General features: G+C 36.5%; 1 protein-coding gene across 3 annotated transcripts in view; it reads left to right on the plus strand.

Annotated features, from left to right (window-relative positions):
• fam168a (family with sequence similarity 168 member A) overlaps window positions 1-16,966 on the plus strand; it is a 34,230-nt gene that overhangs the window by 5,972 nt on the left and 11,292 nt on the right. Inside the window, exons 2-4 of one of the 3 annotated variants that reach the window (XM_032590753.1) lie at window positions 9,739-9,846; window positions 10,421-10,503; window positions 15,426-15,506. In XM_032590753.1, the coding sequence (XP_032446644.1) occupies window positions 9,785-9,846; window positions 10,421-10,503; window positions 15,426-15,506 (226 nt within the window). In that variant the 5' untranslated portion in view covers window positions 9,739-9,784. Of the gene's footprint in view, window positions 1-9,738; window positions 9,847-10,411; window positions 10,504-15,425; window positions 15,507-16,966 lie in introns of all 3 variants that reach the window. The other 2 variants (XM_032590752.1, XM_032590754.1) reach the window with 2 other exon arrangements.

A 16,966-nucleotide genomic window follows, 5' to 3' on the forward strand; every position in this document is an offset into this window, starting at 1 on the left:
ATACAATGCTGGTAGTTCAAGCTAGAAACCAATAAGCAAGACTATTCTGAAAGTGGCATACAGCCGGCTAAAAGCGAACTTACTTAGCTTTATATGTAAGGCATCTAGTGGCTGCTAGAGGCTGACTCATATTTCTTCTTTCTGTGAGGACAAAAGCACATTTTAAAAGCCTCCATGCACTTACAAAGTGCTAGAACGTGATGTATTTATAAATCATCCCCACTGTTCCTTTACTGTCTCGTCTTTGTGTCTGTTATGATGGATCTGCGTTTGATGGACAATCAGAAAGCGATACATAGTTGCTGAAGTTTTTTTTTTATTTTTAATTTCATTTTAAAGCAGTGATACTAAGTGAATACAGTGATACAAAAATGAAAACCAGTAAGCATTTCATCCCTAAAATAGCCTAGATAATGAAGTTAAGGAAAGGGAGAAAAACAATACTGATACATTTGAGCAAGACTGTGTCCCTGTAGATAACAACCTCCTTGCTTTGGTACATTTTTAGCACATTCTAATCCTTCATAATTTATAAACAGTATATTGCTCTCTTCTAACTTCTAGTGTTAAAGAAAGTTTCTTATTATTCATTGAGGTTTTTTTAGTGCTTCTCCTCTCTACTGTTTTAGTGGCCATTGTGACAATCTGTTGTAGTTGTCCTTTTACCTCTGGAAAAACTTTAACGCAATCAACATTTAATGATTTTTGGATTTAACACGATTGATTGATTTTTTTTTTTTTTAGAAAGACGTGCAACATCCATAAGAAAATGTGATTTCTTATAAGAAGCTGTTTTGTGATGCCACATCAGAATGTTGTCCTGAAAATGTGATAACATTGCTCCAGGGAAATATTCGTATGGTTTGATTCACTTGTTATTTTACACAGTATTCAATTATTCTCCAGAAGAAATAAATGAACTATAAATACTTTATCAATGTGAGAATTTCTAAATAATAAAGGATTTGTTTGTAGCTTTATGGCTCTTAGTTATCAAGAAAAACAACATCTTACTCTCTTTATATTGATTTTGTAAATATAACAATAAGCAAAAAAAAAAAACAACCAAAAAATCAGCAGCTTTTTAACATAAACTCCCCCTCACTGTTTACCTTTTCGTCACTGACTGGCATTTTATAGTAGATGTAGATGACTGATATAAACATCTTTTATGTCTCTTAGCTGGTTGTCATCCATCCAGCCTTCTTTGTTGTCTGCTGTCTAATGACTGCAAGGATAGCTTTGTTGTACACATCCAGGCTTTTGTTGCCAGTTAGCAGCATGTTTTCATAATCAAATGATCATATTTAATCCAAAGCGGCGTGAGAGCAACGTTTTAATTTTCTTACAGACGTTGTGTTCTGACAGAAGAATCAATGCATCGTCATAAAAAAATGAAGAAAGTGCTATTCTGTCATGATATATCTTAATAACACAGTTACAGAAGATGTAATTATTCTTTACAATAATGTAGAATAGTAATCAAGGACCACAGCAGGGATGAGGAACAACATAGGCAGACTATGCATCATACTTAATGGTGCGAGCGCTATGTGTGCGTTATTCCTGTCCTGAGTGAAACGGCACAGAGATGTCGGTTTAATCCAGGAATGGAGACCCCAGGAGGTGTGTGAGGGATGAGATGATTTTATAGAGGAGAATAGAATGAGAGGAAGCCAGATCGTAGAGAAGTGGGAGGCAGTGTCCTAGATTGAAAATAGCCCAGAAGTGTTCAGAGGTCCTTGTTACAGGGCAGGTCTGACTGCGTGAAAAGGAAGAAGGGATTTATCAGGGAATTTTATCACACAGGGATGCGATGCAGTGGATTTAGTCTTGGACGTGTTTGTGCATAACCATAATGTAGGCGATCAGTAGCGCACAAAGTCTGAGCTGCAAGTCTGTCTTATGGTGTTTGCCAATTCAGCTGATGTTTACCTAAAGGTTTGCAGATGCACAGATCATTTAACCAGAGACTCAATTTTCCCTTTTTCGACTCAGATAGAGGTAAATACAAGCCAAATTTTGAAAAAATTAACATTTTAATAATTGACGGCTAAAAATAACAACCATTTCCAGTCAATAAATGCATGAATTGATATCAAGTATTTTATCCTTTTGTCTTAATGTTTATCAGATTAAGTCAGATAAAGTTTAGGGAGATATGTTTTGATTCATAAATGGCAGTGATTTAGTAAATTCTTAATTTCTGTTTAATTTGAAAACTGCAACTTTGTATCAGAGAATGTTTTTTGGTCTGTTCTGTGTTTTTGTCTTTATAATAAAATTGTTGGTCGGAAATTAGTTTTAGATCAGACCTAAAAATAAATAAAATAGAAGTTTCTGTCGACTGGGAAAAGCATCAGTACAAAATAAATCTTGTTTTCTCTTAGTTTGACTTGTTCTAAGTGAACAGGTCTAAAGACAAAAAAAAAAGCTCCAACTAATTGACCAAAACCTGCATTATTGTTAATCAGAACCGCATTGATGCACTGCTCAGTATCATCACATAGGCTGTAAAAGGTATATTAAAAAAAAAAGAAAAGCAGAACAAAGGATATTTGCTGTTGACACATTGGATTATGCTCTCCAAGCATGTCTTTAGATTATTTTATCTCCCGTTTCTCCTCATCTAATTCAAGTAAAACGCTTCTTTTTTTTCTGGAGGGCTGAAAATATAAAAAAGGCTTTCAGTTCTATTCTCTCTCCCCATGTAGGAGTGTGATAACGCCCACCGGTTTTGATTTGTTGCTTAAAGAGTAGATGCCTGGTGAGGTATTATGTGGGTGGATAGAGTCGATGTGGAGGTTGTGTTGAATTGTATGCGTTCTTCAGGACTGGTAGATTTCTTTGTGTGTTTTTTTTTGCGATTGTTCCCGCCTCATATTTTTCACCTTCTCGGTTCCCCTTGAGAGGCTCCTTTTTTATGTACTGAAACAGTCATTAATATTTCTGTTGCTGAACTGTGGGTTTATTTAGTTTTATATCCACAGATTATGTTCCGACTCATCAGCTTTACAGATACGCATGGTATTGAGTTACACATACGTTTTAGTTGTGTTGTTCTACTGAGGGCCTTCAGGCTACAGGCCTGTGAGTTGAGCCCAAATGAAGTTCCTCTAATATAGTTTGAGCTGAACGAAGTCCTGAAGAATAAACCTGGTAAAGTCAGGCAGCAGGAAGGTTTCCTTAATAATGCCAGTTGTCCCCCAGATGAATCTTTGACGTGTGAGAGTGTGTTCGTAAGGCGATGCATGTAAAAGCTTTCCTGCTCTGCCTAAATGTCATTACTATACCAACCTGGGTTAATAACGGCTTCAAAATTAAAACCGCTATTTATTTCTTGAACAATATGAGGTTGTTAGTCATCTTGTTATGAATGCCTATTTTTATCCCTGCGATCTCAATGCTGAATAGTTTTCTTTCTTAGCTGTAAACTTTTATTGCCTGTATGCAGGGGAAAAAAAGTGATACCTGAATATAATGCAATCCCAGAACTGCTGATTAAATTACAGCTTGACATTAGAGAGAAGATTTGTCTTGTTGGAAGTACATTTTTGCAACAATTGAACAAAGATTTTTAAGTAAGTTGCCAAGGGGACATTTTCTTCTAACAACTGTAGGATAAGAACAATAGAAAAATGTGAATTTTCAATACACAATTTCACAAATATAGAATAGATAAGAAATTGCCTTTATTGGAAAAGTTCAAGTGAACAGCAGCATCATCTAGGTTCATACAAAAAACTTCCAAAAGTGTTAAAAAAAATATACAGAGAACAATAACAACAATAGTAGTAGTAATATATACTTTACAAGACGTAACATAAATATGCAATTTATTTTTTAAAGCATGTCAATAGTGCACTTAAGAACAAGTTATTTCCACATGTTGCACATCTGGCTCACCGATTTCCTAATGAGTGATTCTAGAGGGAAAGATTGAGACGAAGCTTCAAGTTTCATGGTTTTGGCAAACACCAAAGACGGGGACACACTGTATTATTATTTATTTTATTTTATGCCATATCTTACCCCAGTTCTAGTTGTGGTCAGTGGAAGAGTGAGTCGGCACTAAACATCTGCTAGTGAGTGGTGGTGAAGACTAAAGTTTGCAAGTGGTCCGCCTTCAGCAGCAGGCAAACAAGTGTTTGATTTGACTTTTCTCAATCTGAAAGCAGTACTTTGAACTGATCACTGACCAAACTGCGTATTCTGATGTTGCAAACAACTTTAAAATGTAGTTTCAAAAGATGTTTCTTTTCAGTCAAGTAGTTTGTTTAGGAGATGATAATGTTTCTTGGTACCCAATAGCCATGCTTTTTCCCCCAGCATGATGCAAACAGAAAACTTAACCATTTCTCATTTTTTTTCCTGTGAGTAATCCACAAGCAACAAAACTCATTGGTTTACTCAGATTTTATAGCTCTTGGGTAGAAAGATTTTTTTTTCTTTTTCTTAATTCTTGCCCTACAAACACCATTGTTGCTTGAGAGAACACTGCAACGTTTGTGTGCAAAGCAAAACAAATTAGGATCAGAAGAAGATTCTGATTGCACACTGGAACAACAGATTGTAGAAGAAAATCTGTATTTACACCGCAAACTTCTTTCACCCTCAGTAGGGGTGCACTGATTTGTTTCCGCCGATTTCCTTAATTTTGGGAGATGGGCCGATACGTACATGTGGAGCCGATCTTATTTACCTCGGTCTAAAAATCAGCTGTTGTCCTATTTTACTCTCTGGTGAGACGAGAGGTTTGATTGACACCAGGCCCATCAGGTCATGTTTGAAGTTAACAATAGTCACCTCACTGTTGCCAACTCAGTGACTTTTGATATTTAGTGACATTTCAGACAAACATAAATTGGTACCAGGCAAAATCAGAATCGGTAGGCCAGGCTTTTTAAAAGATTGATAATCTGTGATATGCCTGAAAACTGCAATTTTTGCACCACTAACCTTCAATTTTGTTGGACAGTGATTTCTCGCACTCCGAGACAAACTCTGTTTGTCTGTTGGCATTATACAAAGCCTGCCTGCAACTGTACTATGCTAAACCTGTGTAGACATGAGTGATATTAATGTCTACACAGGTAGACAAAAACTGACTCAAAAAAGCCAGTTTTTTGAGTCACATTTCCACAGGAAAAAAAAAAACTAATACTGAACCGCGAATAGGGTAGTCCACTGCATTTAATCAGGAGACAAAATTGTTGCTACTTTTTTCAAGTTATCCTATGAGCCACAAAGTGGTATGTTAAATAGAAAGAAACGCTCTGTTTGCGTTTGTTTCTACAAATACACAATAATCCCTTCTGCCTTTCCGCTGTGAATGATCTGTGTAAAATGGTCTTATCTGGCCGCAGCACAGAAGTTTTACTGGTTTAAAAAAAAAAGAGAGCTTTTTATGAGTAGAGACCTGTTCGTCACCCTCCCCCCCTCTTAAAAAGGAAAACGCAGTGAGTTACTGTTGGACTCTCCCACTCAACACATGTGTTTCTGTTGTCCTCCGTTCCGCACATACTCCCTCATTAAAAGCATTGTGGAGCCCCTCTTGTTCTCACCCTTTCTCTTTTTTTCCCTTCACCTTTTTCTGCAGTCCAACTCACTGAATTAGACGAACACACCCGAGTCTCACTGCTCTATTCATGCACAGCTGTAATTGGGTATGTATGTGTTGGGAGGAGAAGACCTCTGGGTCTGTGTAGCCACCTGTCCTTGTGTTAATGGGCTTTAACACAACTGAGTGTTGCCTCACTCAGCATTTTTATATTTTTGTCTGAGAAATGACATTAATGTGATGATCAGATCAGTTCTCTTACTTGTTATGACATTGACTTTCTATCAGTTTTGTTGGAAGCTTTATCATTTACCATTCCAGGAACAAAATAAGGACATCTTAAGCCTTGACTTGTTAGTTGAAGACAATAGAGGAGGACAATTTTACCACTTTGATCATAACTGTGATGACCAGATCTGTAGCTGTTGCTTGGTTATGAGTGCCCCAAGTGAGGTAGAAGTATGGGGTTTTGAAGTTTATGAATTATTGTAATACACTTATTTCTTTACTATTGAATGGAATCAGACAATTTTAATGTATTGTGCCAAAAATATATGTCAATCATGGTGTATGTGGTGTATTTTAAACCTGTTTATATGAGTTGGAGGTTGTGGTGCTGTGTAGCTCGTCTGCTTGAGGAGAAACTCTAGTTCTTCACGCTGTTGTCCTGGATTCGATTCCTGGTCACATGTCTTTCCCTTTCTCTCTATCCTTTCAGATTACTGATCAACAAAGGCTACTTGTGTTAAAATAATTGCTTAAAAAATATGCAAGAGGTTGCTGTGTTTTTTTTTGTTTGCTTTTTTTAATTCAGACAAGTGACTTAGCAAAAATATTACATTTAATTTTTTTCTGTAAAGCTACTGTTACGATTTTTCTCACAATTCCAGCAGGTAAAAGGTCAAAGAGCATTTCTAAGCAGATTTTAATCAGTTTGCACAATGGTGTCAAAACGTTTCAAGCACAGTTGAAATTAAGATGTCAAAACACTAAAGACTTCAAGTGCTGCGTCTCAGACTGTTCTGACTATGAAAACTTTGCATTATGATATTACAAATTCATCCAAGTTATTAGTCTAACTATAATTAAGATGATACTATGAGCTGTTGTAATTAGATTAATAGAGCTCAATTTGAAGTTCTTTATATAATGGTATGTATGTTTTCATACTGATGCTAGAAAACATTGTTTTGGCTACCCTGGCAAAAAAAGCAAAACAAAACAAATACAGATAAGTCCTATAGTCTATTTTTAAATCACACAATCGAAAAGTTAAGCAGACAAGTCAGGCCATCATAAAAAGCCCAAATATCCAGCTTGGTCTTAGTAGAAGCATTAGCCCTCAGTCAGCTAGTAGTAGGTAGAACAGAAGTGGTCTGGTGGTTTCCTTCTGGTTGTTTTGTCACGCTGTTGGACCTCAACCTCAAAAAGACTCGTTTGCACATTTATAAAGTCCAAAGCTGCACTAAACACCTGGTTCCCTGTGGTGCCAGAAACATACCTGTTACATGTTTACTGCCTTTTGCTTTAAGCTGGAGCAACACATCTGAAATGATCATAAACAATCCCAAAATGACCAATCTGTAATACGCAACATTTTAATTTGGTAGGTCAGTACTTAATAATAATAAATTGCAACTGACATTTGCCAAGGACTTGGTGTATTTCTCTTAATCTGTATCATTGGTCAAAAATGTGAAACCATATAAAAGTTAAGTTTATGCATTACACTGCATATTTTGTGCGTTTGTCATGAACATTTTAGTATCCTTAAGTCGAGGCCAAACCAGAGCTGCTGTCAGACTACAACTTTTAGTTCGACTTCGGAAGCATTTGCATGTAAAAACGCACATTAATGTAGGCGGGGAAAATAAACGATAAGTTTAACAAAGAAGAGCCGCTCGGGGGGGAGATGAAAGGTGGGAGGCTGAGCAGAGCTAGAGGAAGGAATTAAATCACAAATGATGCAGTAGATTAATGAGGATTGTACTGCGAGATGTGTCGAAGCAGGTTAATCATCTCCCCTGAGACGTAATTTCAGTGTGAGACACCAGTTTAAGAGGCGAAATAGAGCTGGTGTGTTAACGCTCTTGTTTTACAAGAGCACTGGCACACAAGTTTGGATTTTGGGACTTGTATTCCACCATAAAAACACTTTTTAAAAAAGAGCTCAAGATACATTTTAGTGCTTTTCATGTACTATAGTTTTTTGGATTGATGCTGGTGTTTCAGGACTTCTATAAACCCCATGTGTATGAATTGACACACTAATAGGATTCAACGGATTTGTTCTAATTAATGGACTTTTTTTTGTAATTATTTTTTTATTTAGAAAGACAGATTTCCATCACATTTGTTAATTACAACTTTACCCATTTAAGATCGTACATGAGTATACAACCAGAGAGTCCAAGTGATTTTTGTCCATACTGCCTTTCTGGTATTTTCTTTTACAGACTATTACTAAATTTTGTTGTAAACGATAACAAAAATGAACAGAATTGAACAATAATGGGGATTGCACCATCTCGAGCAATAAAAACCACAAAAACATACAAGGGCAGGGCACATAATTCACAAGAACAATCAAATGAAGTCAGATCTAATTGGTTTTACATACTCAGTCCATTTAGTCCAGATCTTATAAAACTTTCCTTTTTCAACTTGGAGGGAAAAAGAAATATTTTCCATAGCATAAATCTGGTAAACAATTGCAATCCATTCATCGATAGTGGGTGGATCTGGTTTTAGCCATTTCCTTGTGATGGCTTTCTTACCAGCTGCCAGTAGTACAGCCAGCAGTTTTTTGTCTATATTGGTCCATGTGTCCAATTGTAAGTTGCCCAAGTACAACGTTTCACATTTGAATGGAATTTTTACATTGAATATATTTTCAATGTGTTTGTGGAACTCTTCCCAATATGGTTTTATTACTTGGCAGTCCCAATAATTAATGGACTTTAAAGCACAAGCTGAGGAAATAGCTCAAAGAAAAGACTTTAAAATACTTCTATTATTTTACGAATTACTGAACAACTTGGCACCAAAGCACATTGAAGACCTGTTGTTGTCTGAACCTTCCAGACCACTGAAGTCTTCTGGTTCTGGTCTACTCTGCATTCCCAGAACCAAACGTGGAGAAGCAGCATTCAGTTTTTATGCTCCAATAATCTGGAACAAACTTCCAGAAAACTGTAAAGATGCTGAAACGCTGAGTTTATTTAAACCAAAGCTACAAATGCACCTGTTTAGAGTTGCTTTTGATTAGTTATAAGTGGACCATTGGTCAACACATTGGATGTGTATTTGCTTGATTTGACAAAATGCAATGTTTATTGCTTGTTTCATTATTAGCAACTGTATCGTGTTTTTATGGTGTAAAGCACTTTGATGTGTCTCGTTGCTGAAATGTCCTTTACAAATAAACTTGACCTGAGGGTGGATCCGTTAATTTTCATTTAATTCAGTTTAAAAATGTGGTTTTATAAAGTGAGAAACCATTGCCGGAGTACTCCTGCTTCTCATAAGGAACTGCTGAGGTTTGTGGTGTTAGCCACAGGATACTCAGCACCCTCTCATACACAGCAAATAACAGAGCTACTTTTTACAAGCACACTTCAAACGCCACGTCCCGTCTGTCCTGGGAACACATCATCTCGAATAAAACACACATTTCACACACAGACGCACACACATTCCCCTCTTTTTTTTAATTTAGAACCCTTCAGTCCTCGCTCGGCGTCTTCTTTCAGCCTTGGTGTGCTGTGTTTTGTTTAGTTGTTGTGCTTGCTGTCACCTGCCTGCTCACTGGGTTCGTTGTGCTTTTTCATGGGCTGGTTCCGTGTTTGTATCGCCGCTTGTGTTTCTTGTTAAATACAGCACGTTTCATGTGTGTATACTCATACATAGTCATGGGTTGCTATCACTTTGATACACATTTTATAGGTTTTACAAGTAGCAACTGAGGAGACGGTTTTGGATCAGTTGTTATCAGCCGTTATCTTTAACTCTCACTCAGAAAGGCACTCGGCTCTGCTGCTCTCACTAACCATTTACCGTTGCACTGGTGCTTGCTTTTTTTTTACCCCCGTTTTTCTTTGCTGTTTTTTTTATTTTATAATTTCACTATATTTTCCTGTGTTCATTGTAATCATGACCTCTCGCTGTTTTAATTTCAGATTTGCATATCCACTTCCACTCCTCCCTCATTTGCATACAGCAAGAATGGCGAGCGGGCATCCCACAGACAAATTCAGTTTCATGTATCAACCAGACACGCACAAGAGGTACGGGGCACGCATGAACACACACTCACATTATCACTAAAACACTTTCAGAATGCCCAAATTCATCTTCGGCAGGTAAGTTGGACAGAACTGAGGCGGCGTTCTTTCTTTTCTTTTCTTTTTTTTCTGCAGGGCATGCGGCATTAACAAAACCTTTACCCTGAGCCGGTTCTAGCACCTGAATCCATTAATAGGTTGCTCCATTTTTTGACCCCTTCCAGTTGTGAAAGTCTGGCTGTGTGGCGCATTCAAGACCTCACAGAAGACACTAGTTCTCAATGAATCCACACCTCCTTGTGCTTCCCAGCCAGTACTTGTGCTCCGTGTTATTTCAATAGACTGAGTATATTCTTACGTTGAGCCTACATAAGGGCGATGATTCACAGGGCTTGATGACTTTCAGATTTGTTTTTCCTCTTCATGCCGAATCCCTTAGACGAATGTAATGTTAACAGTATGTGTGTCTTTCATCAACTGACATGAATTACATGTGTTGTTTCTGTTTTCCTTTTTCTATTTCAACCCTCTTCCCTCTGTTCCACCCCCCTCCTGTGTTTCTTCTTAGTAAAAGCAGGTTATCTTCAGCCATGAATCCAGTCTACAGTCCTGTTCAGCCTGGCACTCCTTATGGAAACCCCAAGAACATGGCCTTCACAGGTGAGACAGGCATCCACTGATGTGCTGGCTTCTTATGCAGTCTGGAATATAATGGAGACAAGTATAGAATTAGATTAAAGGGGCAGTATTATGTAAAATTCACTTTTTTGGGCTTTACATCGCATCACAAATGAGAGCTGCAGCTTCTGAGCCTCTGCCTCACAGAGCACCCTGCCCCACGGCTCCCACTCCCAGCTCCTTCAAACTAGCCAGCAGGAATTAGCAAACACTGCCCATCTGATGAACTCACTATTAGATATATATATATATATATATATATATATATCATATTTGATATATACAGCATTTCTATAACAACTGAATCAACTAACATAATTAGTTGATTGTGCTATAAAATGGCACTGTAGCTGGAAAACACATAATACTGCACCTTTAAAGACATTTTATGTTCTATTTGAAAAGAGATATCCTATTATCTAAAGATACTACTTTCCACCTGTTTCTGTTTTTTTCCGTTTGGCTGTCCATCAATCTGTCATCTATACATGATTCATTCATCCATTTACTATACATGGGTCACTTTTAACATTAGGTCTCCAACTGATGTTACTATAGAGTCAGCTAATCTTTTCAAGTTATGCTGATTGAAATTATTTTATTTCCCCCTTTTGTTGTTTGCTCACTTTCTGTTATCAATGCCAGTACGTGATTCACCCTGATAAACCCTCACAGTTAATTAAAATTAGCCCTATATGTAGTTTGTGATTTATAGCCCCTTTTCTCCGTCTGTAAAATGATATGAATTAAGGTTTTTGTTTTGCCATGTGAGATCAAGTCAAACAGGGAAGCTGCAAAAACGACTAATTAAAGCCAGACTGGTCATTCTACTAATAATTTATGTTTTCAAAAGCAGAATAAAATGTTTAAAAAGAATCACAAACTGTTTACAAGACTGTCAAATAAGTAATCAGTTTAGGTATTTTAACTGTACGTGTACTGGTAACTGTATTTCATATTTTGTTTCCACCCAAAATATGAGATACTTTAGGTAGGATAACCTTGACTAATAGTGAACAATTTTGGTCATTTTGATATTGATTGTGATATGTGGACATACAGTACAGATCAAAAGTTTGGACACACCTTTTAATTCAATGAGTTTCCTTTATTTTCATGACTATTGACATTGTAGATTCACACTGAAGGCATCAAAACTATGAATAACACATGTGGAAATATGCACTAAACAAAAAAGTGTAAAACAACTGAAAATACCCCTTATATTCTAGTTTCTTCAAAGTAGCAACCTTTTGCTGTGATTACTGCTTTGCACACACTCTGCATTTTCTTGATGAGCTTCAAGAGGTAGTCACCTGAAATGGTTTTCACTTCATAGGTGTGCCCTGTCAGGTTAATAAGTGGGATTTCTTGCCTTATAAATAGTCATGAAAATAAAGGAAACCCATTGAATTAGAAAGGTGTGTCCAAACTTTTGGTCTGTACTGTATGTAGAGCTTAAGCAACACAAGTACTGTCAGGAAGAGAACATAAAATGGCTGATGGTGAATAAAAACTTTCATGAGTACATAAGCGGGTGTGGTTTTTTTTTACAATTTCCTCCAGCTTAAGACAAACGGTGAAAACTTCAAGACTATTTACTGAATTTTGAAACCGTTTCAAATTAAATGTTTATTGCAACAAGCTGTAACAAGCCATTAGCTGGTTAATTAGGCTAGCTATTTGCAATCATTGTACTGTTCTTTCTTGATTCTTTCCTTCTTGGTGTTTTTACTTCTTTCCTTTAATCCTTCCATTCTTCATTTTTTTTCTTGTGCTGCATTTTCTTACTTTTTCTGTTTTCTTCCTGTGTTCTCCCTATCATTCTTTCCTTCCTTTATTGTTTTTTTTTTGCATTTTGTCCTCTTTTCATTCATTCTTCCTTGCTTTGTTCCCCCCCCCAGCTTCCATATTTAAAGCATGTCCACTGTTCATTGCAATCCTTGTACTGTAAAATATTGCTGGTATTTTAGAATTTAAAACGAAGACAATGAACAGAGAAGTCTGGAAAGTTGAGTATCAAGTCTATATTTTTACATGAAAGGAACTCTGTTTCTCTGTGCTCAGCAGTCTGATCACAGAGCTAGTGCGTTACTTAGAGTTGATGAGCTGGATGATGGACAAACTGTCTATAAGTATATGTTGGCTGGTCAGATTCCCCCAGCAGCCCATCCTTGATTAAATAAATATTACAAAGTTGTCGTTTATGACCACTACTTCAAGTATTTTTCCATTAATAATTAATGAAATCAAACGGCATGTTAAGCAGTACTTTTAGAAAGACTTTTATGTCCCTCTATTACCTGTTTAAAAGGGAAATTGCCAAAATATAAAGGACAAATAATTCACATTATTTTTTACATTGGTCTTCTAGCAGAATTACATTTTCACATTCCAAGGTTTCTCTAAACCCGTAATCTTGGTGTTATTGACTCAAATATTCATTCCCTTTGTACACATAGAGACTAGCTCAGGCCTTCACTCAGACCATTCAGGCAGAAAATTGAATACAATAGAACAAGATACAAAAGCAGACTGTTTTCCATTTCCTAAGCCTTGGTAGGCATCGCTGCACATATTAAACCATCCCTCTGAACTATTTACTTAGGTCTTCACCAAACCTCTAAAGACGCCACGAGTTAAATTCTGTGAGATTGAGGAGTTCTGGCTTTTAACTAGGTCATCAAAACCGCCTGGTGTTTCATTGAGTTTTCCTCTACGATCCTAAGGATCTGGTTTTAATTATTGTGAAAAGAATAAAAGTTGATTGAAGTGGGTTGCAATGTAAAGCTTTTTTCCCTTCTTTTTGGCAAACTTTATTTTAATGTAATGAAGTTTTTCCACTATTTATTTAACAGTTCACGCACAATTAAGGTGTTGCCTTTGCTTTATGATTTCAATCTGTGATCAGTCATGTTACAGGGTTTCCTTTAAGCTTTTTCCAGTTTGAGTGGGAGCCTCTTCAGATACTTTTTATTTTTGTTTCTTAACCTCTTTATAAAATTAGTTAAGGGGACATCTGTTGCCTCTTCTCTTCGCTCCTTCAGGGTTTTTTCACCAAAGTTGCTTCACTGATTGCTAGTTTGTTCTTCACTGGCTCTGTAAAACAAAACTGGACATTACAGAAAAAGGCTCTACAATGAGCATATGTTGAGTTTCTGTAGAGAACCACAGGCACACTGTGACTACACAAATCACAAGACTTGTTTCAGTTTCCCTACAAGAACCTTAATATCTCCACCTTAGCTTACTAATGTTGTATTAAACGGTCTGATTGAAAGCTGAAGCGCTGACCTGTGATGTCCAGCCATACTGGAATTATTTAAAGCACCTGGTGATGATAAAATATAGAAAGTTTTACTAAATGGATTTGGAAACGGCACTTGTCGGTGCAGCTTTTTGCTGTAGAGAAATTTACCTATATAGTAGTATGTGGCGAATAATATCCAAATTGAGCTCATGTTATTCTGCTGCATTTTGTTAATGTCATAGTCTAGTAGTTTTGTCTTTTTAATTGGACAGAGTTGAACTGATGGAAACCCTGTGAGTTTTAAACATGGCACTCAACATTTTGATTGGTTGTTGATCCTCATGAGCTCAACTTTAGTTCTTTACAAAACTGATTCTCTTCTCTGGCCCAGCTAAAAGTCACAACCGAGTTGGAATCAACAAAGTGTCACAACTCCCAAGGAATATATTTGGCATTAACTGTGGTGATTCCTCAAAATGTAGAAAATTTCTGAGATTGGGGCAAAAACTAGCAAATGGTTTTCCAGTCCAATGCTCTAAGGCTGTAGATGAGAATTAATTTGCCAGTAATTATACTAATCACAAAACATTTCAACATACACAACAAATTTTGTTAGATTCTTTGTTGCATGACTTTGTGTTTTTATGATGTAAGGCACTTTGAAATGCCTTGCTGCTGAAATGTGCTATGCAAATAAAGTTCGATTGATTGATAGAATTAATGCTTCCTTCAATGGATCAACCAACCAAACAACCAGTTAACGAATGCTAAATATTAGTATCAATGGTTGTTCATGATTATATCTATCAAAACCGGATACATTTTAAAATGTTACAACACATTTATTACACCTTTTTCAATTTAAGTTTAAATCATAAAGTAAAAATACAGTAAAAATTTAGTTAAGACATTTTTTGAGTTTTTGCACCTTGTGGGTTTGTACAAATTTCTAGGAAACCTGTTTAAAAGACATCCCAATGCATTGTGTACAAGACAAATTGATCCGCTAGATCTGTGAGACCCATAGTCAAATTTTACATAAATGAGCTCCTATAAGACCCCAGACCAGTCCAGTTCATTCCAACACAATCCAGTCAAGTTACATGCAGTCCAGGTCAGTTTTAGTTCTAATAAAATAGTCTGATTTAGTTAACTGTTTAATGCCCTTTAATCAGAGAAATGTTTTAAAAACTATCTTAGATTCTGTTGATTCTAAAGCAACACAAATAATCTGCATAATATAATTAGAATTCTACTGTATTTTGAAGCTTGCTTGTTTTGCTTCCTGTCGTTGCTTCTTGGTATCTTTCCGTAGCTTCACATTATATCCCAGATCAGGTCGGATCTTTGTTGCTTCGCCCGACATGTGATTTATGACGCACAGCAGTGTGTGTCTACCCCCCTCACGTGCATCCTTATGCACGGCTAATGTTTCTGAATTTATCTCCTCCCACAGCATATTGGCAGGTGTGCCTTGTCTGCCTAATCGGTGAATGTTAGACACATTCAGCCGACTGTGTTATTGTTGCAGACGTTTTAGATTTTTTTTTTTTTAATGACTGCCATCTGTGCACATCCTGCTTCAAGCTAAATACTTTGTTGTACACTCGATTTTGTAACATTTTCTTTTCCACCTGTGTTCTTCCTCTCTCAGCCTATCCAGGAGGGTATCCAGCCACAGCTCCCACCTACACTCCGAACCTCTATCAAACAGGCAGTCCTGGGTATCCACCAGGTGAGCTTGAACTCTCACTGTTCTACAAAGAGATAATAAATCTGTCAGCTTTCATTGCTTTTGTTAAAGACATGTTAAAGGAGTTTTCTGCAGAAAAAAAAATCCAATAAACGGGTTTTGATGAGGTGGGGTTAGAGGGAAAATTTATTTTTCTCTGGTTTAAAAAGGAATAAAACCAGAACAGGCTGTTTGGGAAGCTTGTTACATTCTAATGTTTTTTTTGTCAATTTGTTGCCTCTTTTGTTAACATTTTTTTATTATTATAATCCCTAGTTCAGCTGGAACAGATTCATTACATGTTTAGAGAAATTAAGAATAACATACTTGTTCATTATCTACTAGTTTCTAACTAGTTGAAAGTAGAGAAAAATGGGAAAGTTTGTAACACAGATTCTAACATTTTGTCCAAATGTCATAAGTAATTATTACGAAACTTAATTAATACTGCAAGAAGGCTTGCATGCCAGTGTCAAAACGTCCACTTAAGCTGACTGTTGTATTTGCTTTAAGGAAAATGTAATTTGACAATAACTGTATCACTCAAAGTATTTTTTGTAAACTTCATTCAAGTTTTAAATTTAAATCACAAGGATCGTAAAAAGGATACTTTCACTTACTGGAATGAAACATTATGTAGTTATTCTCATGAGCATTTAGAAGATTTTGATGGCTATATTTAAAGCTAGCTGCACAATATATCTGATTACATTTGTCATGGCAATACTTAATAGTATTGCAACTGCACATTTTCCTGACAGCTTTACTTCAAACTGAGAAATCATCAGTCGCATTCAACAAATTACTTTAGTTAATAAAGTAAATTTAGACTTGTTTGCCGTTTGCACCTGTTGATGCTAGACTGAAATAACAAGCAAACCTGCAGGTTTCCTTCAGTGCCTTTAATCAGTCTTTACACAGCATCTTACTGTGCTTCTGGTTTATTCAAAATGTTTCCGAGAACAACTTACCACCCAATGGGCAAACATGGTGGGTGTTGTGCAACAATGGGTCTGACTTGGCTGTGAATCACTAAACAATAGTTGAGGGTAATTATTAACAAAACCAGTAATTTAGATCAAAATTGCCAAGTTGAGGCACCACCTGAGCATCAGAAAAAAAATAACAGCCAAATAGTTTAGACTGTTATTGTCTATGCAGTCCTGCTTGATGAGGTTTAGGTATCGAAATAATAGATGGAGAGATAAGCACAGTACTGACAATTTATTTGACTTATTTTTGAACTGGAGTACACTATAAATTCATGGGGGGAAAAAACAAATAACTTATCTCTAATATACAAGATTACCAGCAAAAATAACTTAACATTAGAATTAAAGGGTTGTTATTATTGTGCTGTAAAATCACGCTGTCAACTGTTACCTTCAGTTGTGATGAAAATGCTGTATATCTTAAAATAATTTAGAAGTTTCACTTTGCATCATAGCCATGTCTGACTCCTC

The sequence above is a fragment of the Xiphophorus hellerii genome, chromosome 18 (assembly GCF_003331165.1).
Source record: "Xiphophorus hellerii strain 12219 chromosome 18, Xiphophorus_hellerii-4.1, whole genome shotgun sequence".
Classification (NCBI taxonomy): domain Eukaryota; kingdom Metazoa; phylum Chordata; class Actinopteri; order Cyprinodontiformes; family Poeciliidae; genus Xiphophorus; species Xiphophorus hellerii.